Source organism: Eremomyces bilateralis (assembly GCF_010015585.1).
Source record: "Eremomyces bilateralis CBS 781.70 unplaced genomic scaffold P152scaffold_30, whole genome shotgun sequence".
Classification (NCBI taxonomy): domain Eukaryota; kingdom Fungi; phylum Ascomycota; class Dothideomycetes; order Eremomycetales; family Eremomycetaceae; genus Eremomyces; species Eremomyces bilateralis.
Genome location: NW_022985096.1, coordinates 66,422 through 91,263, shown reverse-complemented (window position 1 = coordinate 91,263; position 24,842 = coordinate 66,422). Strand labels below are relative to the sequence as shown.

General features: G+C 52.2%; 9 protein-coding genes across 9 annotated transcripts; 4 read left to right on the top strand and 5 right to left on the bottom strand.

The window, feature by feature from the left end:
- Positions 1-2,660: 2,660 nt before the first annotated feature.
- P152DRAFT_496996 (uncharacterized protein) lies at positions 2,661-3,301 on the bottom strand (the record flags this gene model as incomplete). The annotated part of the gene is made up of 1 exon (XM_033682262.1): positions 2,661-3,301. The coding sequence occupies exon 1, from the start codon at positions 3,189-3,191 to the stop codon at positions 2,661-2,663; it is 531 nt and encodes a 176-aa protein (XP_033530479.1). The 5' UTR covers positions 3,192-3,301.
- A 1,669-nt stretch (positions 3,302-4,970) lies between these two features.
- On the top strand, positions 4,971-5,777 carry P152DRAFT_369925 (uncharacterized protein; the record flags this gene model as incomplete). Its single annotated transcript, XM_033675491.1, has 1 exon — positions 4,971-5,777. A coding segment is annotated over one exon (807 nt), but the record flags the coding sequence as incomplete, so codon positions are not given.
- A 1,391-nt stretch (positions 5,778-7,168) lies between these two features.
- P152DRAFT_462079 (2-methylcitrate dehydratase) lies at positions 7,169-9,385 on the top strand. Its single transcript, XM_033680265.1, has 4 exons — positions 7,169-7,590; positions 7,700-8,477; positions 8,530-8,714; positions 8,772-9,385. Exons 1-4 carry the CDS (start codon positions 7,300-7,302, stop codon positions 9,186-9,188), a joined length of 1,671 nt encoding a protein of 556 aa, XP_033530477.1. The 5' UTR covers positions 7,169-7,299; the 3' UTR covers positions 9,189-9,385.
- On the bottom strand, positions 9,302-10,393 carry P152DRAFT_424028 (NAD(P)-binding protein). The gene is made up of 2 exons (XM_033677217.1): positions 9,565-10,393; positions 9,302-9,519 (listed from the first exon to the last, which is right to left on the bottom strand). The coding sequence occupies exons 1-2, from the start codon at positions 10,343-10,345 to the stop codon at positions 9,464-9,466; spliced, it is 837 nt and encodes a 278-aa protein (XP_033530476.1). The 5' UTR covers positions 10,346-10,393; the 3' UTR covers positions 9,302-9,463.
- A 348-nt stretch (positions 10,394-10,741) lies between these two features.
- On the bottom strand, positions 10,742-13,040 carry P152DRAFT_517199 (uncharacterized protein). Its single transcript, XM_033682994.1, has 5 exons — positions 12,361-13,040; positions 12,141-12,270; positions 11,484-12,089; positions 11,294-11,425; positions 10,742-11,241 (listed from the first exon to the last, which is right to left on the bottom strand). The coding sequence occupies exons 1-5, from the start codon at positions 12,846-12,848 to the stop codon at positions 10,909-10,911; spliced, it is 1,689 nt and encodes a 562-aa protein (XP_033530475.1). The 5' UTR covers positions 12,849-13,040; the 3' UTR covers positions 10,742-10,908.
- Positions 13,041-15,268: 2,228 nt separating this feature from the next.
- Positions 15,269-16,359, bottom strand: P152DRAFT_476943 (NAD(P)-binding protein; the record flags this gene model as incomplete). Its single annotated transcript, XM_033681550.1, has 2 exons — positions 15,269-16,015; positions 16,147-16,359. 2 exons carry the CDS (start codon positions 16,357-16,359, stop codon positions 15,269-15,271), a joined length of 960 nt encoding a protein of 319 aa, XP_033530474.1.
- Positions 16,360-17,218: 859 nt separating this feature from the next.
- On the bottom strand, positions 17,219-19,578 carry P152DRAFT_404602 (uncharacterized protein; the record flags this gene model as incomplete). Its single annotated transcript, XM_033676770.1, has 2 exons — positions 17,219-19,251; positions 19,299-19,578. 2 exons carry the CDS (start codon positions 19,576-19,578, stop codon positions 17,219-17,221), a joined length of 2,313 nt encoding a protein of 770 aa, XP_033530473.1.
- Positions 19,579-20,311: 733 nt separating this feature from the next.
- Positions 20,312-22,701, top strand: P152DRAFT_517196 (cell division cycle protein Cdc20). Its single transcript, XM_033682993.1, has 2 exons — positions 20,312-21,559; positions 21,622-22,701. Exons 1-2 carry the CDS (start codon positions 20,467-20,469, stop codon positions 22,284-22,286), a joined length of 1,758 nt encoding a protein of 585 aa, XP_033530472.1. The 5' UTR covers positions 20,312-20,466; the 3' UTR covers positions 22,287-22,701.
- A 368-nt stretch (positions 22,702-23,069) lies between these two features.
- P152DRAFT_205657 (uncharacterized protein) lies at positions 23,070-24,735 on the top strand. The gene is made up of 2 exons (XM_033674367.1): positions 23,070-23,603; positions 23,661-24,735. The coding sequence occupies exons 1-2, from the start codon at positions 23,420-23,422 to the stop codon at positions 24,599-24,601; spliced, it is 1,125 nt and encodes a 374-aa protein (XP_033530471.1). The 5' UTR covers positions 23,070-23,419; the 3' UTR covers positions 24,602-24,735.
- The last annotated feature ends 107 nt before the right edge of the window (positions 24,736-24,842 follow it).

The window sequence follows — 24,842 nt, the reverse complement described above, 5'->3', positions numbered from 1 at the left end:
AGTTCCCTGTATGCCGTTGCGTATACTGGCATATCCTTCTCTAGTTCGAGTATCGGAAGCGTCTGAATGTGGACCTGGTGGATAGCGGCCTTTGTCCATCACCCCAGGGATATCCCATTTATAAAGTTCCTCAAGCAGGTCCAGAATATCGATAGGTCCCAGAAAAAAAGCCCATTCAAGGACGCTGCAGAAATACCATCACCCACCGATGTCTGGAGTGCGGATGAAAGTCGCCCTCTGTTCCAATAGGAATCGAGCTGCATCGCAATGCCCCCCTAATATCGTTGCTGGAGACTAGTGACCTCGTACTTGTCAGCCACGGTGCGAAGGTCCACTAGCCCGATTAGCATTGCTGCGTCTCCGATGTTTTCACCATCTGTTGGCGCTTTGAAAGGAAGCCCTAGCCCATAGATGAATTTGAAGAAGATTTTGAGTTAGTTCGAATCATAGAACAGCTCAATTACTTCCTTAGAAGCGTCCTTTGAGAGCCCAGTATAGGAGCAGGAATAAACAAGGCGGGATCGCAACTCTGCGGATGATACCAAGCACGCGGTCTTGAACCAGGAAGATCTGTCCGCAAGTAGGATTCAATGTGCCCGAATCTCCAGCCGAGAAGTGCGAATGGTTACATCAGAAATCACCTCGAAGCTGTAGTAGCTGCAACTGAAGAACTCCGTTAGTACTCGACTTCAACCCCTGGTTCACGGATTATACTCGTAACTTACCTTCCCAATCATTGACCTTGGGTGCATCTTGTGATGCCTAGGGCGGGTCGGAATCGGCCATCATGTACTTTCGATGGGGATTGCAGCGGTGGGATGTGCGTCTGTGTGCAGATTATTGAAAAACGCACTTGGAAATAAAGAAGATGTCTACTATTCAATATAAGGATTGGTTTGACTGCCTATCACATGGAGAAGGCTATCTCGATGATGATTATAAGGAGATAGTGGATTCCACGACACATGACCATGATAGAACCAAGGAGTACAGGCAGATAATGGCCTTTTTTGGGTTGGGAGCAGCTTTTAGGATGGTACTATTTCGGATTTGTTCTTTGCTCGAGCATCACGGCGAATAAACATGCATGAAGGAATATACGCGGAGTATCGGAGTCATTGAGATATGGCTTCCCCTTGACGTACAGGTATCAATATTTGCCTACCCGTTAGGAAACATGTCTCTCTTTTTCTTTTTAGTCGGCCGGATTATAACTGTTGTAACTTTCTTTCCGCCCCTCAGTTACTCTATATTGTCCCTAACCTACAATCACTATCCTCTACCTTGGAATGGAGGCGGTCGAGGAGTGAATCGTGGCGGCAGTGGTGGCCAAGAGTCAGTTCTGATAAGCAGAAGGCTTATCCAAGGCCAGCCAGGTAGAGTAAGACAGTACCTCCCGAAGGTTCTGAGTCTGCAAGGGGCGAGCGGATGGTAGTTGAACCGCATGGCTTCCCACCCATCCGCTATGCCCGTTTGCCCCCTGCGTGACCCCGCTAACCTCTCCCACCAAGCAGTCACACTGGAAACCTGTGGCCCGACAAGCGAATCTCTTAGGACGCCCGCGGCGTGAAGAGAGTGCCTCGGGTGCGATCACACCATCCTAAACGGCCTAGATCATCGTTGCCACCTGCGCACTCGGGAGTGGTTCCCTCATCATCCATCAGATCGAGCAGCCCGGCTGCCACGCGGCCCTCATCTGAAGTCATGTCTCGGTTGACTGAACAGGAGTAGGCGGCTAGATTGAGGCTCGCATACTGATCGAGACCAAGGACTCGGAGGCCAAATGCAGTGGCATAACCTTCCACTCAGGACATCCCCGGGGGTCTCAGTGTTCGAGCAAAAGGAGTGGCTTTCCCCTCTCGTGCTTGGGATGTCGTTGTCCATAGGAGAATTCATGACATGATGGCCATACTCATGACCCATGACATCTGGACGACAGCTGCGGATTGACGTCAGAGCGATGCGATTGTTAAGGTAGTTGGACGCTGAGACATCAGCTGGGAACCAGACATCGATGTGGGGGACGCCTTCCAATCCAACGATGGCGTTTCCTTCGGAGCGGATTCTGCGAAACTCAGACCAAACGCGACCGAGGTCCGGACCGATTTATTGGGTAACAATCGCGTCGGTGTTAATCCGGGTTCCGCTCCACGAGATCTCCAGGTCAAATTCCCAGGGCTAGAGGTTGTTCCTGTCAGGACCAGACTTCATTGTGAAGTGTGCGTCGTCAAAGTAAAGCTTCGCCGCAACGGGCAAGTCGTCAGCTGCAGTTGTCAAGGCACTGGAAACGCGCCCAAAAGCATTGAGCCTAAAGCCCCAGTCTAGTTGGCCTTGAGTATTTATTGTTCGAAACAACCCAACTCCTGTACCAGCCAGGGCTTGAAGAGCGCCACCGGGATCCTTTTCCCAGCGGACTTGAATATTGACTGGATATCGTCAGGTTCCAAGAGTAGGATCCGGAGGCCCACCTGGGGGAGTCGGACGAAGCAATGTCCGGCCCGGAATCTATACCATTTTCTCGCAGTCGCACTCTTGTCTGACAGCCTCGCCAGCGTTGGGCAAAGTGAAGTTTGTGTATGTCATTTCTTCCAGCCTTGAGTGCCTAAAGAGGGAATTAGTCGTCTCGGAGTTATTCTCGCATGCTCAAAGGATGGGGCTCCTTACCAATACTCCGCCGGCCTTGTTAAGATGGCTACAGGAGCGCCTTTTGTCCGATTCTGAAAGGAAACATAGACCCTGTCGAACCCAGAGCCACCCACACCGTCATTCACCGTCCCGACAATAACCTCGAGTTCCCAGGTTCTCTGGAGCAAAAAGGTTTCGCCCCTCGGGATCAAAATCCGGCTTGATACTACGGTTCCATTCGTGAACGCTAATTGATCATTATCAATAACTGACATGGTTGGGTACAAATCGGCCATAGGCTTGAGAGTAACATTATATTCAATCTGGTTGTCCACATCATGTATACTAGGGTGCGTGATGGAGAATTTTATTTTCACTTCTACGTTGTCCTTGGAGATATGACTGGTTTGCAATGACTTGATAAAGGAAAGAGAGAAGACGGGGAAGGAGCATGAAGTCTCGATACGGGGAACCTCATTTATATCGTCGGTAACTTGGTAGGAGGGGAATATCGAGATAAGGATTCCAACAAGGCCGGATATGGCCCAACTTGCTTGTCGGAACATTATGTAGACCACAAAACGCAGTTCATAAGGACAAGAGAATAGAGAAATAAATTCTAGAGAACGGAACCCATAGACTACCACGGCCACCCTTTAAGAATTAAGAATACTCAACTACGCACAGCAGGAAACTCCGACTTAGGAAAATAGTATGAGGAATGGCCATGTCAGTGAGCTCCCGAAAATAACAATCAACTCAGCTCTCTCGAAAGTAGACTCCAGACCAACGGTAGGGGAGAGACATGGAGGGAATGAGGCACCAATCACTTGTTGATAATTCGAGAATCCCACGATTGCGCGTTTCGTTGATCGTGGGTCTCATTCAGCATCGACGCCTCTTGAAGATCACGGCCAATACGATCGAGTCGATGGAGAGGATGGCATTCAGCCGGGCGTTGGTTGCACATATACTGGGATAGCAAGGCATCCGAATGAACTAGATCGGTCCATCAAGCTTGAGCTGTATGTCTTACCACGCTTGAAGCTGGCCGGCAGGCTTCACATATTGTGATTCTGGCTTTGGAAGTCCTTGCGGGTCTCTTCCGGTGTTCTATACGTGAGGTTGTTGATGTTCAAAAGACAAGTTCTTTTCGAAGATTCAATTCCTCCCATGCCATCTCTCCTGTGAACTCTCCACTTTTATGGATACCCCTGTCCCCAGCTTCCTGTGACCTGTCATGCAAACAGTAGCAGAAAGATACAGATCCAAGTTCCACCACATGTCTTCCTACCGGGACTGGTTCGAACCGATAGCGACGCCTGAGAGTGTAGGACCGTATGAGTCGTAGAGCTCTATCGAGTTGAGGGTGCTTTGGAATGCGGCATCATAAAGACCAAGGTCGTAGCCGGTAGTTTTCAAGCTCCTTACCCTTCGAAGCTCTAGAAATTTGGTGGTATTCCAGCAAGGTACCGATTCTCAGTTGCGATTGACTTGTCAACAGGAAACCTTCCATAGATACTGCGCACTTTGGTGCGCATACTCCGATATAAAAGACACCGAAAAGCCAAGACGACCGGCTTTGTCCTCAAATCTGTTCGATGGTTGCGGGCAGCCAGGGGCCAAGTAACCTTATTTTCGCCCTGTTGGCGATATCGAAGATGCAAAGGAGCTAGGAATCACTCCCAACTACGTACTTCCGGGTACTAATACCTTCGTTGACCTATCTATGCATATCTAATTTCTAAACACCATACAAGGACCCGTTTGTTTGAGCCTAACAGACAACATCGGTAACCTGTCCGATCCACGATCATCTTCGTGTCCTTGTCGATCGGTGCTAGTTGTAAATGCCTTGGCACTGTGCTCCGTACAGTTGTCCTCATCCGACGAAGAGTGCGGTCGATCACGGACAAGATATGGTTTAACCCTCATGGTCCACCGTGGAATAAATTCTCGATTAAAGGCGATCGGGCGTTCGCTCACCATAAATCTCGAAGCAGTTGCTCCTGCCTGTTCTCGGCCAGGACGACAATTGCCTCGACGACATGGAGAGGAAGACTTGTCGATAATCACGATTTCTCGATATCTCGATGTTTCAGATCTGGACGGATTCGAATTGCCAATCTTCAATGGTCCGCTCTAGCATTTGATTGTGTGGTCAGCGATTTCGGCTCACTTTCTTGGTTCACGCGCCCCAGGTGAACCATAATTGAGAATACTCTCCCCAGTTATCTCGGGCTGGGGAGATCGACGCATCCTCGTTTATCATTGCGACCAAATCATTAAGCAGCAGAAATTCTGCAAGATCAATACCCCAACCGACGCGAAAGATGTACTACTGCATCGGAGAAGGATCCTGCGGGACCGTCTGGTCCGCTGACGACACGCATTACGCCATCAAAAGAGAAGAAGGGGGATCGGAAGGCTCACTGTACAACGGCTTTGTGATGCATCAGAAGGCTCTAAAAGCCGCGCTTGTCACCACCCCGGATTCCCCCAACTACGTTCCTGTCGACGATCCTTGGTGGAACGACCATCTTGAGAGATTCCCGAACGGCCATCGACCCTGCAACGCCCTCATCAGCGAGCGGATACCGCATTTCCCTCGGGAAGTACGCGACAGGATCATCGATCGGTACTCCCCTGAGTCCATCCGAGCATCCAGCAAGGAGGCGGTAGCGAACCGAGACTGCTTAATCCGACCATATCTAGGCTGCCGGCGGCAGCACAAACCAGATTCAGAGTCTCAAGCGTTCAGTCTCCGAAATTATCCTCTTCATGCTGACCAAATGGAGGAGCTTGGGCTGGATACGACACTCTACGCGAAAAAGCTGGCAGAAGGGCTTGCAGAGCTCTATTGGAAGGTGCGATTGGACGCCGATGATGTCGAATTCGTTCTTGCTCCCCCGAGGAAAACCGACGACGAATTCCAGACCGTCCTAAAATCGGAGACCCTTGGCGACCATAGCATCTGGATCCTAGATTTCGACCGCTGCAAGAGCATCACACTGGACGGATACGGGGTAACTCAAGCCGTCATAGCGTTCGTCAATAACGATCCGTACTTCCCACAACCGGGGAGCGACAACGAGAAGGACGAGGCGCTCTGGAAGACATTCAAAGACCACTTCCTCGAAGCGAGCCAAGCGATGTTGCACCTTTCGGAGATCGGGTTACCAACGCTGTGGATCCATCTAGTTGAAGAACGCGTTCGAGGGAGATTCACCGGGCCGATTCACCTTCCATCGGGCGTGGAGGCAAACAACCTCAAAACTGCTACGGTGTAGAGATCTGCTGCTCCTTGGCGAGCTACGACTCCTACAAAGAGTTGGTTCACGGATCTCTTCCGACGACTAGCACTCTCTTCGACAGACCTTCCTTGTACGGAGTACATCCTCGAATTCGAAACGCTTGACATTGAGCTCCTCTTCCATCGCCGCCATCTTCGAGAGTCTTCCACGGGTCTACGTCGCCAATATTCCGGGGTATATAGTGGACGGTTTCTCCGGGCATTTTGCGGTTCGAGAGCGATTGTGACGAATAACGGAATAAGATCCTGCGGCAATTAGACCCTGCCTTGGTTGCACCGGTCATTTGGGGGCACTTGCGGTGGCAAGGGGTGAAGGACTGAAGGTGAACACACGAACAGTGCTCAGCGGGATATTACATCGATGGGTGATTTTAGGTCTAGTTGAACTGTCCAAATTGAACGATCGACGAAGCAATGGAGTTCTTCTGTGGTCGGCTGATCAAGGTTTCGTCTCAGGTCGTTGGGCGAAGTAAGTAGGATTATGTACTTAGTATCCTCCATCACAGCCAGTCCGTTTACCGTACATTGTAGATGTCGTTTGTAAGACAGGTATCTTTGTCCTGGCTAGAGATCAATTATGGAAAGTGTTCGAGTTAGCCAACTCATACTCTGAGTTGTTCCGGGCTCGTGTTCTCCGTTTTACCCTTGTCTCGGAGTAGAAGCAACCGGATGATCATCGCCGTCTGTTCAAGAAAGCTCATAATGGAACCGTAGCTTCGGAGGTGAGAATTCCATGCTTTTCCCATAAACCGTATTATTACCGTATAGCTGGAAATATCAACATATAAAATGGCCGTTGCCGGTGTCGGAGATCGTTTCGCTTCTCGGTTTAAAGCTCCGTAAGTTCTTGATCGCTCATGGAGTGATGCTCTGGGTATACTATATAGATATGATATTCAATTGATACATGGTGGTGACGTAGGAGGTCCTTCCCATACAATCTGTAATAATACAAGCAATCATACATTTAGCATTGGAGTTCTACAACATCCATTGTAATCTGTTGGGACGCAAATGAACAATTGAAGTCGAGTCGCAGTAATCCATCGTGAATATTCGGGTATCTCCCATCCATCTCACTGTTCTCACATGGGACTGGCCTCCTGGGAGCATCCGTTCGGCAGAGATTTTCCCCCATCCGAACGACTCGTTATTCCCGAGGAAGCCCGGCCGGAATCGCGGAGCTCAAGCGGATCAACCCCTCGAAATCCCACCCGCCCGCTGGTTCATGTTTTCTCCCGTCCGCTCCAGATCTTTTTCTTTGAGAAAACAAAAAGTTCGCGACTTCTTCCCTGCAACAGATCCATTAATTCTTCTGTTCCAGAGGAAGCTTTTGATTTAGAGAGCTTCATTTGGTCGTCATGTCTGCTCTGAGCCGCAACATCTGCACTGCAGCATCCAGGTCGCTTCGGCAGAAAGCTGCGAGGAACCCCACTGCTTCGGCCATCTCACGAGCTGTTTCTCGCCCTTCCATTGCTTCCTCCACCTCCAAATTCTCAGGTCTACAGCAGATTTCGAGGTCCGCAGCTTTCTCCACCATGTCTCCTCTCCAAAGCGGCGCTCCTGCGCCGACAAGTGCAAACAAATGGGATCCGGAGCTGGTTGATATGGCGAGCTATATCCACAATTACAAAGTCGACTCCGAACTGGCAGTATGTGATTCCTTGCAATAACCTCAATTGAAGCCTCATCAATCCCCTTTCCAAGCTATTGGCTGCGTTTAGCCCCAATTGGAGAAGCAAGGGCTTACCCGACACATAGTTCGACACGGCCCGCTGGGTTTTCCTCGACACCATCGGTTGCGGTCTCAAGGCTCTGGAATTCAAGGAGTGCACGAAACTTCTCGGGCCCGTCGTTCCCGGCACCATTGTCCCTAATGGCACCCGTGTCTTCGGCACTCCGTACCAGCTGGACCCCATTCAGGGCGCCTTCAACATCGGCGCCATGATCCGGTGGTTGGACTTCAATGACTGCTGGCTGGCGGCCGAGTGGGGCCATCCGTCCGACAACTTGGGCGCCATCCTCGCCGTTGCGGACTGGATCTCGCGAACGAACCGTGCCGGCGGCAACCTCGGCAACGGCAAGATCCTCACGGTCCACGACGTGCTCGAGGCCATGATCAAGGCCCATGAGATCCAGGGATGCTTGGCGCTGGAGAACAGCTTCAACAAGGTCGGTCTCGACCACGTGGTACTGGTCAAGGTCGCGAGCACGGCGGTCGTGGCGAAGATGCTCGGTTTGAACGAGTCACAGACCCGCGATGCTATCTCCCAGGCGTGGGGCGATGGTCAGTCCATGCGCACTTACAGGCACACCCCGAACACCATGAGCCGAAAGAGCTGGGCTGCTGGTGATGCTTGCCAGACCGCCGTCAACCTGTGCTTGAAGGTCCAGGCCGGTGAGGGTGGCATGCCGTCCGTCCTCAGCACCCCGACCTGGGGCTTCTATGACGTGAACTTCGGCGGCAAGCCGTTCGAGTTCCAGAGGCCGTATGGCAGCTATGTCATGGAGAGCGTTCTGTTCAAGGTCTCCTACCCTGGTAAGTCTCCTCAATTGTCCGCGTAACTGGGGATGTAGCTGACTTGAGCCAGCCGAATTCCATTCCCAAACTGCCGTCGAGGCTGCTCAGCGCCTCAACAAGAAGCTCGCGGCTCTGGGCAAGACCGCTGCCGATATCGAGGAGGTCGTCAACCGAACTCACGAGGCTTGCATCCGCATCATCGACAAGCAGTTCAAGCCCATGGACAACTTCGCGGACCGCGACCACTGCGTCCAGGTATGCACCTTACCCCTCTATATTGCTAAACGAGCATTCGATACTAACAGCAAATAGTATATGGTTTCCACTATGTTCGTCTTCAACCGCCTCGAGGCCACCGACTACCCCGATGGCTCCGAAGCCGCCACCTCCGAGCTCGTCGAGAGCCTCCGCCAGCGCATCCGCTGCGTCGAGGACCCGCAGTTCACCGCCGACTACCACAACCCCAACAAGCGCACCATCGCCAACGCCCTCACTGTCAAGCTCCGCGACGGCACCGTCCTGGAGGAGGAGGTCGTCGAGGCGCCGCTTGGACACAGGCTGCGACGTGAGGAGGCGAAGCCGGAGATCTTGAAGAAGTTCGAGAGGCACATCACCCCGCATTACGATGCCACGAAGGTCAAGGAGATGGTTGCATTGGGTCAAGATTTGGAGAAGCTGTCGGAGATGGAAGTTGATAAGTTTGTTGATTTGTACGTGACGGAGGCATAGAGGGCTTTTACGAGATTGTCGTTGATATAAATTGCTTCATTTGTCAAAAAAAATGTGGTTCGTTAGGCGCTAGCCATGTATTTTTCTTGAGGCGGCTAGATAGACCAAGTTTTACAGCAATTGGAGAAATTTGAAGCTCCATTTAACTTGATTTTCTTTGGCTATATTGGTTTTCGATATCAAACCCTTCATTTGCCTACAACCCAAACGAGTCAGTGCAATCCAACGTATCCACACATTGTACAACGGGATCAAAGGAGTATGGAAAAGTCAAATCACTCACCCAGCATGACCGCAGACGTCGCCCCAGCATCAACAGGTAATGCAATCCCTATACTTGTTAGCCCAACCCCTTTATCCATCGCGTTCATCTCACCAGTAATCCACCGACTCTCATCCGTCGCCAAAAACCGGATCGCACTTCCCGCATCCCACCCATTTCCCTCTGTTTTCAACAGACTCCTCTCCTTCCTCGCCGCCCGCATCTCCTCACTCATCCCCTGCCCATACATCATCGGCGTATATAGCATCCCCGGACACACGCAGTTCACCCGGATCCCCTCCGCCGCATGATGCGCTGCCATCGCGCGCGTCATGTTCACCACCGCCCCCTTCGCCGTCGGATACAGCAGATGCGGCGTTCCGCCCCGTAACCCCGCCACGCTCGCCATGTTGACGATCGCCCCGCGATATTGGCAGACCGGGGTGGGTTCGTTCTTCAGCATCGCGGGTATCGCGTGTTTCGCCATCATCACCATCGACCCGACATTCAACTCCATTCCCTTCGCCCATGTCTCCATCTCCACCTCCACCGCCGTCCCCCTCCCCCCCAAGCCCCCTACATTATTCACCAGCACATCCACCCTCCCCCATGCCTCTAGCGTCTTCTCAACAATGCTCTTGCAGGTATCTTCCGACGTGATGTCCCCGCTGAGCGCCAGCGCCTTGCCGTGGCCCTCCGACTCGATCATGCTAACCGTCCGCTGCGCGCGCGCGAGGTCGAAGTCTACGCAGGCGACCGCGCAGCCCACCTCGGCGAGGAGGATTGCGGCGGCGCGGCCGTTGCCGATGCCGTCGCCTTCGGAGCCGGCGCCGGTGATGATGGCGACTTTTCCGGCTAGGGAGCGGGTGGGGCGGGTGATGGTAGGGTCGGCCATGGTTGATTTCTTGGGCGGGAATTACGCACTACAATCGGTATATTGGTTAAGGAACTACTATGTAAGAATGCTGGATTCTGAGTCTCGCTCGGCAATTGTAGGAACCGAACTGCCATCTCCGGCTACTCTCATCCGAAGCCCCCCTGGTACCATACTTTCCTAGGGTTTTCGTACCATTATTCATTAATGCTCCCTAGGTGCACCGCGTATTTGGACGCGATGCCCAGCTATAAGCTCTACATATTCAAACAAATACGCGCTCCAGCAGTTCTAGCAGACCTTTAGTTTTACCAGCCAACCGTCCGATCCTAGCTCGGGTCTTTCGTTATTTCATGATGGTTCCTGTAGCCTCGTTCCACACTAGGAGGTTATACACCTAATCTCAACTGGGCTTATCTTGCTCAGATTCCTGTCATTCATCTCGCGTATCAACAAGTAGATAAACAAAAAGTTAGGATCATTCATTAAGCGTAGAACGCAGTTTCCCTACGGAAAGGTGCTAACTGCCAAAGCATAGTCCATGTCCTGTCCGACACACACGACGTAGCTCATTAAGGGGAATTCTACGGTCGCATGGCGATACTGGACCTCCGATCTCCCTTTCCCTTCCTCTTGATTCCCATCAACTGCAACATTTCGACCCAGAAACTCAGCGGCGGTTCGTAGAAAGTTAATTCATACGCATCAATGATTGGTGCCTCCCATATAAGATCCACCTGGCTTGACGGGATCCATTTCGTGCGCTTGACAAGCTTCCAGAAAATGAACAGGACAGGGGCCAGGAGAACCATGGTATAATTTATGAAGAAGTTCTTGACGCTCCAAGGTTTGAACGAGGCATAGCCATAGGTGAAGACGACGAATATCATCCAACACAATCCGATCCAGCCGCACCACTATGATCAGGATTAGAACAGTTCGTGCAATTCAAGTTGGTTCGAAACTTACTGGCTGCAGGTAACCAGTGTATGGCAACTTGCTCCGATCAAAGTTTTGCGCCTTAGTCGCGTAGTAAAATTTCAAGTATGTCGAGCAGATGACGATGAAATTAATAATACCGCCGGCAGTGATAAGGCTCACCTATAAGAGTTTAGCATAAGTCCTCTCCTGGAAACCTGTAAGGATTCAAACAACGTACTAGCCAACTAAGCACAGTGGCCGAATTGTTGCCCAGCTGAAGGAACGCCAAGCAGGGGAAGCACATCACGAAAGCGAAACAGACGATGGGGACGCCGCTTTTCGTGCAATACCGGAAAAAACTAGGCGCTTGTCCTTCAAGAGCCAGGCCATATAAGCTCCGCGTAGCGCAATAGGTATAAGTATTGCCAGCCGAAAAGATCGAAGTGACCAACAGCGCGTTGACCAGATGGGGTAGTCCCTCGACCCCAAGGTTTTGCATCGCAATGACGTATGGCGAAGCAGAAGCTGTTCCTGATCCGCCTGCATCGCCGTTGATAATCGCAAGTAGCGTCGGATCGTTGCGAGGAAGAACAATGCTAACGGCCAGAGCGCCGCCCATGAAAAACAACCCGAAGCGGAAATAGACGGTTTTGAATGCTGACTTGATGTAGGTACGCGGCCGCTTCGCTTCTGCCGCTATCATCGCGATGTACTCGGGCCCAACGACCGCGAAAGAAGAAGTCCAGAGTGCTGCGAGGAAGCCCTCAAACCGCCCTAGGGAGCCGGTGGTACGATATTCGGCGAAAGCGCCAGGGTCTCTCCAGTAACGGAACCCGTAAGCATCCTAAGTGAGATTTAGATGACTATTCAGCTGCAATTTGCTGATTAGACGTACATGCTTAGGATTGCCGCCGACCATTGTCACGAACGTGAAGGAGAACAAGATGATGATCAGTATGACTTTGCCGCCAGAGAGCCAGAACTCGGATTCACCATAGTAATGCACTGCAAGCGCGTTAAAGACGCTATTGCCAGATTTTAGCATTCATTCTCCAAAACATTGTCTTCAGGATCTGGGGATAGGTTTCAAAGGGAACGAAAATGGTATTTCTCACGCATAGCAGACGATACATACTGCAATTACGGCAGCCGGTGGGATATCATCCCGCCAATACGAAAGCACTGTGCTTATAGCCGTAATCTCGAAGGGGATGAGGAGGGCTTCATAGAGGAAGAAGTTCCATCCTGCCATGACCCCAAACGCATCGTCGACCCATTTCCCGGCGAGACGGATGAAGCCTCCGGAAACAGGCATGTAAGTTGACATTTCGGCCGCACAGTTATTCACTAAACCCAACATAATTGAGGACAAGGAGAATGCAAGGAACAACGATGCAGGACCACCATTGGCAAGACCGGCATTGATACTCACAAAGAGCGCCGTTCCGATCGAGCCTCCAATGGCGATGAGCTGGATTTGTCGATTGCCCAGATGTCGCTGAAGATGGTCGGCATTGTCTTCGACTTCACCGGCATTATGGTAGTAGTCGGGTGGTTGTATTTGAGGGTCAATGACCTTTTCATCGAATTTCGGTTCTGCCATGGTTCAATTGCATCTGCGGGGTCGACTGGAGAAGGAGCATGCGAAAAAGAGGGAGGATTGAGCGAAAGAACGCGATCTTACGCCGGGAACGGCGCCGTCTTATGCGGCACAAAATCTAACAGCATCACAGCAAGGATGAGCGGAGATCTACGTAGCAATTAGAAACGCTATCCACGGGACCACAGATCTAGGTGATAGGCTGCGGTACTGCGGTACAGCCGTACAGGAATCCTACGGGAAGAATTAGGAGGGTTGAATACGACCCACTTCTACTCTAGGCTGGAGGGTTAAGCTCGCCAAACTGCATCCAATGAGAGACCTGCGCCGAGCAGAGGGAAAGACTCAGAGTCTCCCACCCCCACGAACCACAATCTTCCTCCAGAAACCTGAGAAGGGACCAATCTCTGGCATCATCGCTTCCCACATTCACGGTGTTCTGATGCGGTTGCTGCATGCCGTCGCGATAAGGTTAGAGTCGTTGCACGGGTCACCAAAGATACTAGATAGAGCCTCACGCGACAGAGTTCTAAGCCTTGACTAGAGGTTCCGTACACCAGCGGAAGCAGCGGCTCATCCGTCAGTGGCGTTATTCAGCCTAGTTAGAACAGTCTTAGTCCATCCGATCCCTGGGTGAGTAGTACTGCGTAGTAGTAGATGCAGCCGCAATGATCAAAGCTAATTTTGTAGATGCGGTTAACTTCGTGCATGCTTTTTGGGATGCATGGCATTCTGGGATATCCAATCATGTTTCTGATTAAATATTAGTCTAAAAGATATTAGCCAATAGGCTTCTATTAAATGGCCGCACGTAAGACACTAAACTAAAGAGAGCGAAAGTAGAGTGAGAATTACGATTCTGCGCCCAATATCGCCCCATGTGGAGTCTAATTCCGACCAGGAATTCAAAATCCTGAAAGACTTTATGGAGACGCACAGTGTACTACGCCCGAAGGGTTCAAAACGAACCAGAGAACCAGCAACCAGCCATTTTGACTCTTGAGGGGCTGGAACGGATGGTGACACGTCCATTTCGTCTCTCCTCCTTCGACCTTTCAATCCGCTACTGTCCGTCGTGACGCAATGGAGCAAGAGGTGGGATTCCCGAGACCCCAACCTCGTCGAAAATCCACACATCAACTTTACTGCCTTTTTAATTGGGGCAGGAAGTGAGATACTTCGTCGAACATCGACTTGAATTCCTACGTCCTATCGCGGACTTGGATTTGATGGCGCTCTTCCTCTTTTCCTCTTGAACTCGCTCGATCAGTTGTTCTGTATTGGGAAACCCCTAGAAGACGATGAAGCATTTGATATGATAATGCGATGGGGCATTTCACAGAATCAGAACATGGACTTGGATCTCATATTGCAGGACGTCATCTTAAAGGTTAAACCAACCTGAACCCTTCTATCCGTTCTTGACAAGACGGTTGTCATGGAAATTTAAAGATTATCCTTGAGCTCTAACTAGATTCGCACCATGTACAAGCTTATTACTAAGGATCTTGGATGGGTTGATGTTTTTCTAGGAGCAGCAGTCACTGGAACAACGACTCAGAGAGCTTGCAGTTGGCGATTTTTGACGTCTTCGATGTCGTACTAACCCAGTGCGATATCAACTTTACCTACAAAGGCTGTACCATCTGGGGACACCTGGTCCACACTTTACTGGGCAAATTTGCAAGAAGTGGTGTAAAAGAGCGGGTGTTTCACACCCTTCGATGTTGCATGGAAGGTAGCGCGGATATTATATCGATCACATCCCATTACGGCGGGGATACTTTTTTCATCGACGACCATCTAGTTCTATATCGAATAGCGCTCTATACAAGCTAGAGAAAATAACTCCAGAAGTTGGATGGGTGGAAATTTATGAGACGGCGTTGGCAGATGAATCAGGGCACCAATTTGTTCCAGACTGACAGTCTTCACCACCGACAACTGGAGGTCCACAGGCATTTTCTCTACTGAACGATTCCAAGGAACCCATCCTAACACAGATTGAAGGAGGTTCACAAAGATTAGGCTGGTTTCAATGGGTGTGGTGTTGATGACCTACAAATCTGTTGTTCAAGCATTTGAGGAAAGTCTGTGGCAATGGAGAATTTCAGGCGACAGTCAATCATAAAAGGGGAATAAACAACTTGATTTGTGTAGTACAGTCAACCACCGCTATAACGATTACCGCTACAGCGATATTCGCGTTATAGCGATAAGATTCCCTGCACGGATTCTCAATCAATGCTGCCAAGAAAATTCGTTTTAGCGATATCCGCGTTATAATGATTGGATTCGCCTGTACGGATTCAATCGTTATAGCGAAGGTTGACTGTATTGGTTAGATACTGTCTGAAGGATTAATAAGAGTGGCCTAATGTAGCTATTGGAATCCAGGGCCATTGTGAGCACAAAGGCATGGACTATTCCCAGAACTTCTTAATATATTGTTCAACCGTAATGGCCTTGATGTCCGGAAACATCTCATTGAGTACGGGTCGAATGACCCCTTCCCCTTCCACGTCATGAGTATCCATGAGCTCCAATTGTAGCCACATCCTCCTCCAGTAACCGCTGTCTTCGTTTTTCAGATCCTCTTCGAGCTCCTGCTCCACCAACCGCGGACTCCGCTTCTCGATCTCGATCTCCCTTCCCCTTATCTTCTCGATGATCTTCGCAATCTCATCAAACCGCAACGTCTCCCCCGCCATCCCCATCTCCGTCGTCCACTTCCCGTCTGGCAGGCAACATGCCGCCGCAACAAACCGTCCCACATCCCCTATCTCCGTCAGCGTGATCCTCGCCGGCTCCCCATCCTCCCGCACCGCCATCTCCATCCGCATCTCCCCCACATAAACGAACTTCGCCCCGTTATCCTCCATCCCATTCAATGCCTCTGCTTCCCTCTCGCACCCGTACCCAAGATAGTTCATGAACATACCAACCGCGAACCGCGTCCATTCGAAGCCGGGGTGCTCCTTCGCCGCTCGCTCGCAGAGTGGCCAGAGGGCGGATTTCGGTTTGAGCATGTCGACGCACAGAACGCCGGCGGGGCCGGCGGACCATTCGGAGGGTGCGAAGCGGCGGCAACCGGCTTGGAGGGCGGCCTGGAGGAGGGCGGATTCGTTTTCGACCCAGGAGCCTTCTTTGTTGAGCGTTGTGGAGATAACCTGGCTCGATTTAGAGAACGCGACGATAGAGCGGGTTAGGTGTATGGACGAAGCTTCAGAATCTACAGGCGTAGAACCGGATATTGCATAGACATAATACAGATTGTAAGCATGCGAGGCGGTACGCTTACCGTATGGACTCCTTGAAGCGCGGAAACTAAGCTGTCTACGGAGCCGTAGTCCACCTTGCGGATCTCAACTGGTAGGTCGGTGAGCCATTGCGGCGTCTTCGATGTCATCCTCGAGAGGACAATTGGAGTGTGATTCGGGTGCTCATGGAACGCCGTCACGATAGACCAGCCAAGGCCCCGAGAAGTGCCTCCAGCAACTGCTACGATGACCATAATGACCGATCTTGATTATCCGGATACGATGGTGGACTAGCACGAAGATTGAAAGTACTTATCACAAGTGGAAGAGACCTCAACGGTTGTTTGTGAAGTTAAAGTAGCTAGATGGAAGCTTCATCGACTTGACTCATCGCGAATTCGCAATAGGCGCCTCAGAAATCTCGGTGCGTAGTAGGATATCTGTACGATGACATCAGATAAGGCGGTACACTATGTTGGATTGGTACGTACCCTTTGTGCTGATGTTTCTAATCCGACCGAGAACCGTAAAGGGCTGAAACTGCCAACTGGAACCATCTAGCTCAGAATTGGATAGTGGTGGTTGTAATTAGTATGCACATTCAAAAATGGAAACCATCCTAATCCCAGCATTCCAACAACTGAGCCACGAACCTGGCAGCACGAAAATGCTCAATGACCAATTGCCCCATCTACCCTATCGGAACATCAGCAGGGTGAACCTGAATTACGAATTCGTACTCTAGTCTTGGGTTATGGCATATCCACTCGTCAGGCAAGCCCATGATGTCGATAGTACTATTCAGTCTGTCTGCCATGAAGCGCTGCTAATCTAAGAGAAGGCGCCATTCCGGGCTTCCTCTATAATGAACCGCTGTAATGCAATTTCATGTCTCGGTCGTATCGTGATAGTCGTGAAGTACGCTGCAGTCCCCCTGTCCTGGCCGGAAGCAGAACCCCTGAGAAAGGAAAATCTTGACACCGAATAACAACCTGACGCCGTAGAGCGAAGAGAAAGTGTCGCAGGTTCAGTTACTCCGCGCTAAGAACGTCCGTTCATCGATCCGAAGTCCCCGTTGAAATGGAACCCATCCCATATATTTCGTGATCATCATCAACCGACTTCCACGTCCATCCCGTCTCCATCCTCGTCACCATCCCCCTCTTCTTCCTCCCCAGACGTCACATCCCTCACCCTCTCCCTCCCTCCCTTCTCCGTCCCACCATACCCAAACCGTCCCCCAGCCAATCCCCCCACTCTCTCCAACTCTTCCCCCCCCACCACCCGCCCCTCACTATCCACCTCCCCACACAGCTCCAGCACCTGTCGTCGTCCCAACTGCCGAAACCCCGCCGTGCGAACCACCCGCCCCCAATGCGTCATGCAGAACCCCGCGGCCCGACGACGCAGCCACGCCTCGTTTGCCACCGACGCACGATCCCAGATGACCGCCGCGTTCTGCACGTCGATTTCGCGGGAGAGGCGGTGCACGCAGAGTGCCCGCAGCCGCGGCATGTCATAGCACGACGCTAGGACGAGCATGCCGGCAACGTCGGGGAGGGAGGGTCCGGGAGGATCGTTCGCGGATGCTGGGGAGGGGTTGTGGCTGGCGCCGGCGGGTTGGCGGCGGCCGGTGGAGGGGGATGGGAGGTTCAGGGAGCTGGAGGAGCGGGAGGAGGGGGCGGTGCCGGGGGGTGGGGCGATGCTGTCGGTGTAGAGGTAGAGGAGGAACGCGCGGACGGCGGAGTAGGGTTCGGGAATGTGCATTTTCTTGGTGTGGAATTCGAGCATCTGCGCGGCGTAGAGGCGAGAGAAGTGCGGCCAGCGCGCTTGGAGGATGAGTTTGTGGACATGGATGGGTGGGCTGGTTTGAGACTGTGCTGCGGAGAGGGAAAGGGGGGTGGGTCGGTTGAGGGATGCGTGGGTAAGCTCGGGGGAGGAGGATGGTGACGATGGAGACGACGATGGTTCGTCGAGCTCTGTAGTGATGATGAAGTCGGTGCCACTCCCGGTGCCTGGTGACAGATCGAAGAATTTGGCAAGGTCCGTGCCGATAGCGGAGAGGTGGCTAAATCGATGCGTATCAGATGCTGGGAGGACCGATTTTTCAGACTCGAACATGGCGTTGCCAAAGAGGCCGAACTTCCTCAGGTCAATATGCAGCACGTCGCTTAGATACTCGTCGGCAGGGTTATTGGGTTCCGTGGGACACCCGAGAAGCCAGGCTTGTGTCCCGTCTTCATTCATGGCGCAGTAATGCCAGCGATAGCTCATATTGAAGAGCTCGCGGCCGTCTGCAACACGCTGCCAACGAAGAGTCTCTAAGTCTAAAGCAGAGAGGCTGGTGTCGGTAAAATTGGAGATACTTGCAGCGGTGTGGAAGTCGAGCAAACACCCAGATGAGTACGCATGGAAATGTTGACCAAGCGTCTGCGATGGAAGATTCGGGCTCGCCACAAACTTGATCGATGAGATCGAGCCTGGAGCAAGCGGTAAAGATCGAGGGTTGATCCCGGAATTGACTTGTACACTGCTAGAATTGGCCGTGTATCCGGTCGAGCCCGGGGTCGGTTGGGTTTGTTGTGCATATCCCAATCTCTTGGGCTGTCCATTTCGATCTAAGGTGCCGTACGACATTTGCGATTCGAAGGCGACCGAGCCGCGGAGGTCAAGCCACCATAGTTCGCTGTTTCGCTCCATATCCTCGTTGATCCCGCCGAACACCCAGATCCGACCGCCCCAGATCCAGCAGGTGTGGTCATAGCGATGTACCAGCCTCCACGCTCGTGACCATGTCCATGTCTTGAGGTCCAAATAGCAGATATCGTCGAGGACCCAGCTATCCTGCCCGCTCATGCCTCCCATGATCCAGAGTTTCTGATCATGAATTACTGCTGCATGACGAGCGCGTCCTCGTGGAGCGGTACCGTGAAGTTCAGGTTGTGTCCAATGGAGCGTCTTGAGGTCGAGGATGATGACATCCGACAGATGTAAACGGTGCTCGTTCTCGCCTCCATAGACAAGAAGTTTATCTCCCTGCCATAAAGTCGCGGTATGGCCCATACGAACACCCGGGATATCGCCGAAGTTATCTACTAGACTCCATTGTCGGGTAGCCAGGTCGAGCTTGAGAACATGGTTGTACACTGCAAGGTGTTAGTACAATCGTAGTCGCTTTGGATGCTTTCCTCACCTTCATCCGTATATTGATCAAAACCGCCAAAAGCGTATATCTGGTCAGTTCCGACGTAGGTCACCGAAGCATTCACTAAGCATGCTGGTCGAGCGCCAACGGTGGTAATGATCTTCGGTTTGTAGCCATTGTCGCTGCTACCCCTGCGAGGACGGACCGGACTCGCAGACATGAGATAGGTATTGTTCGACGACCCGGATGCGGGGGTTTGGGCGCTCCCAGCGACGTTCTGGGGAGTGTTTGAATGGTTGGAAACGAATGGTGGAGGACGACTGTCCATGTTTCATAGGATATAGATCTATGTAGGGATTGCTCTTCAGTCAGACATCGAGAGACATGTCTCCGTATTGTCCAAGGAAGGGTTGAAAACAATGGTAAGCGGGACGATATCACGACGGTGAACACAAAATGTCGGACTGGTAGGAGGGGGCTGGCAAATGTCAATCGTGGCATCCCAATCCAGACTAGTGTGTCTCGGAACGTTCCGCCCGAGGTTCCAGCTGACTGGAGTTCCATCTCCGCTCCGCTCCAGTCTTTCCGCCCCGCTCTCCCCAGATGGCTGTTGGTGATCATCGAGAGCAAGGCTCGTAGATCCCAGTAGAGAATCTGCGGTTCTGTTGCAGCATCATGCCGATACCAGAGGACTCGATAATTGAATTAGGGATGGATTGGCTTGGGATCGACTATCGGAAACCATTCGTGGCCCTGCACTCCGCGGTTCTTGCAGTGTACGAACAGCGGGAGTCCAAGGGAATAACCATGCAATTACCAACTTCCACAGGTTGCAGCTTGAAGTTATTCCTCCCAATAAGACTTGAAACTCATGAAAGCCTCGCAATGATGGGATCGGACCTCCTTGATGCTGAACTTCGTTGCCCAGTGGATGACGTTGGCGGCTCAACCACCGCACTGCCCCTCCACCAATCCACCTCCGTCGTCGCTGTGCCAACCAACCCCAAACATAAAACCTTCCTCCGCTCCCATCACCATCCATTTCTTTCTACACCTTTACAAAACCTTTGTATCACACATCTTGCATACTTTACGAAAAACTCAAAAACACCCCCTCAGTTATTTGCATTTTGCATTTTGCTTCTTGATCGTTGCCTGCATTGCATATCCTCCTCAACACCTCTCTAATTCCGCTCCTCATCACTCCTTTTTCGGAATGGCGACAGTGGACGTTTGCACGCCTATCAAAGGCCGTCAATTCTCCATCCGTACTGCTGGCAGTCGGATGCCGCTGACCCCTTCCCCAAAGGCCCGCAATTCAAACATCACCGTCTCCAAAACCCCAGAGTCAATTCACACCACCCCCACCTTTGCCCATGCTATCTCCAAGTCAACGATACGGAAGTCTGCCAAGTCGAACATTGCAAAGGACTCCCCTCGAAGACTTGATCTCGGTCTATCCGAATGGGCTCTGACGGGTACTGGTACATCACCATCAAAAGCTCGACCAACAAGTAGCCGCATCCGACCGAAATCCACAGTTCGGGTTCCCTTCAATGCCGTTGACCGATTCATCCCAAACCGGACAGCAAGCGAAGAGAGCTGCAAGATGGGCATCAACAAGCTGGACCGACCGAAGTCAAGCTCAAGTTCGGCGTCGGCGGGTTCATCAGTGCTGGCTTCCTCGGCAGCGGATGCATTCACTCTTGGAGGCCATGGATCATCAGACGACTTGACTCTATCCCTTGACGGACTGAATTTGAACGACCGAGACGATGACGGAAATGAGCGGAAGTCCTACACAAAGCCCGCGCGGGACACGGCCGCTTACGAATCGACACTTGCATCTGCATGTGGCATTAATACTAATACTCGCATTCTAGCATTCAAGCCGGCTCCACCAGAGTCATCCAAACCGATCGACCTGCGGTCACAGTACAACCGACCTCTCAAGCCAGCCAATTCGATCAATGGGCAGCTTCGACGACGCATCCTTACTTCTCCTGAACGAGTCCTGGATGCTCCGAGCATCGTCGATGACTATTATCTCAACCTTCTGGATTGGTCTTGCAATAACCAGGTTGCGATCGGCTTGGGTCAATCTGTCTACATCTGGTCAGCCGAGAGCGGAGGGGTGAATATGCTTCTTGAGTCGACTCCTGACACATACGTCTCGAGCCTCAAGTGGAGCGGTGATGGAGCCTACGTCAGCGTCGGGCTTGGTACCGGCGAAGTTCAGATTTGGGATGTGGAAGAGCAGACCAAACTCCGAAGCATGTACGGGCACGAGTCTCGGGTCAGTGTTCAAGGTGGGTTCAAGTTCCTAATTCCAATGCCACTGTCATCGAACCACGCTAACCGTAATCCCCAGCATGGTCCAAGCACGTTCTCTCAACCGGTGCTCGCAACGGCTGGCTCTTCAATCACGACGTTCGCATCGCCCAGCACAAGATCGCCGACCTCGAGTCCCACACCGGCGAAGTTTGCGGCCTTGACTGGCGCGCCGACGGCGCCCAACTCGCGTCGGGCGGCAACGACAACCTCGTCTCCATCTGGGACGCCCGCAGCCTCGCAGCCCCTAAATTCTCTAAGACGAACCACAACGCTGCCGTCAAGGCTCTGGCCTGGTGCCCTTGGCAGAACAATCTTCTGGCAACTGGCGGCGGTAGCCACGATCGTCATATCCATTTCTGGAACTCTACGACCGGCGCCCGTGTCAACAGCATCGATACCGGAAGCCAGGTTACCAGCTTGCGGTGGTCGACCGGGTACAAGGAGATCGCCTCGACCTCCGGGTTCCCCGACAACTCGATCAGCGTGTGGTCCTACCCATCGCTCGTCAAGAACATCGAGATCCCCGCCCATGAATCTCGCGTCCTTCACAGCTGCTTGAGCCCCGATGGACAGACGATGGCGACCGCCGCGGCGGACGAGAGTCTGAAGTTCTGGAAGATCTTCGAGAAGAAGAGCGGTGGACCGGTGGCGGCGCCGTCGAAGGGCGTGGCAGGTATGGAGAGGGGTGGCATGTTGAGGTGAAGTGGTGAAGTAGGGATAGGGGGTACTATGGCTCATTAATCATTCTTGTCTTCGATTGAGAGGTCTCTCGCGTTGGAAACCACATTAGTCAGAGCGGCTGCCGCATCCATCGGGAACGCCCATGAGGACTACGTAAGAGGACGTCGGTGTATCGGTTTGAGGATGTTTGTTCGAGTCACGCAAGGGAGAAGACGCTGTGGAGGCTGAGCTGTGCGAGATGGGGTGGACGGGCCATGCAGCCGCGAGGGGATTAGACGCGGACGACGCTGGGAGAGACCGAATCAAGACAAGTACAGGTAGGTCAAATTTCCATAGTGGTATCTCGGGGCTCTGGGCTTTGGAGCGATTAGCTTGGGGTACATAACAGCGGCAGAATAGCGAGATATCCTTTGAATAATTCATCTCTCTCAACTTTAACAATTTGATTCCCATTCGTGACGGAATGACGAAAATCAGTTTGGCGCGATGGAATATTGCAGCCTCAGGCTCCAAAGCATAAACATTTGTGCCTCCGTGGGTCACATGCACTGCCAACCACCTGACAGCACTCCTGGCTTGGGCCTTGGGGCTTCATCGATCTATCTTTCAACCTCCTCTCAAACCTGCAGTCCTTCAAACAACGACTCTCGAATCTTTTCATAAGTTCTGCCCACTAGCCAGCGGTCCATGGTCCGCGACAGTGGCGCTGAATTTCATTCATAGAACGGGGGTCACTCATCCGGTGTCTAACGCGAAGCGCTTCATGATCCAGCTCTGAAACGCGACTGCGCCGCCGACCAACATAGAAATCTATTTCCACTTCCCTTCACGAAGCGCTTCAGGTGTTCATCATTGGGAGCCACCGCTCGGCTCAATAGAAACCGGACTAATGACAGGGTCAACATTTGCAACGAGCCTCCGATCTGTTGCGTTGCCCAGGAATACCTCAAACGCGTGCTAACGATAACGGCTTCAGGAGTCGCGTTGGAGGGCTTCGCTTCGGTCAAGGGATCTGTTGAAATAATGTATATCATTCCTGATTCTGTTCTGTTTCTTTTGTGTTGCCTTTCTATCTCAACTCATTCTCATCCAGCGACGCTCGCTTTGTGATTCTTTAAAGCGTGTCATTGCGTTTTCCTGAGTGTACTTTCATCATGCGGTCCATCCTCTCGTTCCGCCTGGTTCCTATATTCGCTCTATCGGCTCTCTCTGCTGCGCAGCAGTCCGTGCCACAAGATTTGTCACAGAGCTTTCGGCAAAATACTGTTCAACTACAAGTCAGCTATACCGGTGATGCTTCAAACGGGTTTGCAGATGGCTCAAGGTTCACAGCGCAACGTATGGCATCTTTAGCTTCATGAATATCTCAAACTTATAGGCTAATGTCCGTGGTAGAATGCGCAAACACGCCAGCTTTTGGTCTCGGCGATTCCTCCGGGATAAGCACGACAGCAAATTTCGTAATCATGATGCTGGACACGACCTGCTCTCAGCGGGTCATCCACTTCATGCAGCCGAACTTCAAGTCATCAGGGGACAGGCTCCAGCTCGCATCCCAAGCCCAATCGCTGGTCGACTACGTTGCGCCAGGCAGCCGAGGCGAAAAGGGTCAGCGACAGTACACCTTCCTCATGTTCCTTCAACCAAGCTCCGCCCGAATCAACTCGGTTCCCAATGCTGGTGATGTCGTGGACGTCGCGAGTCTACAGACGTCCAATGGGCTTAGGCCGGCCATCGCCGGTGTCGCGATGCGGATAGATCTAGGGGGAGATGCGGACTGTGGCAATAATAATGGGGGAGGCCAGAACGGTGGAGGCCAGCAGCAACAACCATCGCCACCCCAACTCACCACGGCGCAAGCAGCACCTCCTAACCAACCCGCTCCCCTTCCACCTCAGGTGCAGACCACACAGCAACCCCAACAACCACCTCCAGCGCAGACTACTCGACAAGTCCAACTGCCCCCATCTCGCCCGACCACCCAGATCGTCGCCCCTCCCCCCGCTGATCTGAATCTAATCGATAGCCCCGTCCCTTCCAGCACCCCGGCTGCGACCGCACCAAGAGCCTCCTCGTTGGTATTCATCACTAGCATTGCCAGTGTGGTGTCCTTCACTGGCCCAATCAATCTTGGTCCGATACCCACCGAGCTTCTTGCCGGAGTGAACACCCGCAGCGGTGGATCGGCCGCGGCGCAGTCAGGAACTGGCATCACTCCAGCGGCTGCTTCGAGCGGCGGGGTGGTTCCGTTTGCTGGGGCTACTAGACAGTTGGAGCGGAGCACCTGTTTGGTCCTTTTGGTGGCTGCGCTTTTGGGGGTCTTCCTAGGTTGGTAATATCTTGTCCTGATGCTCGTTTGTTTTCTTTTGCAAATCTAGGGATTGTATTGATAGATACCCGTAATGTATGTGGATTGAATTGTCCTATAGTCAATGCCGCCATGCAAGCTATCCATATGCTATGAGGCTATGACCTTCGGCCCAAATGATCATAATCCGGGCAATAACGGACTTCGGCAAGTGAAGGCCTTCAGCCGGAATAGTGGTTGGGATACCCGTAAAATCAGCGGAAGGTCAG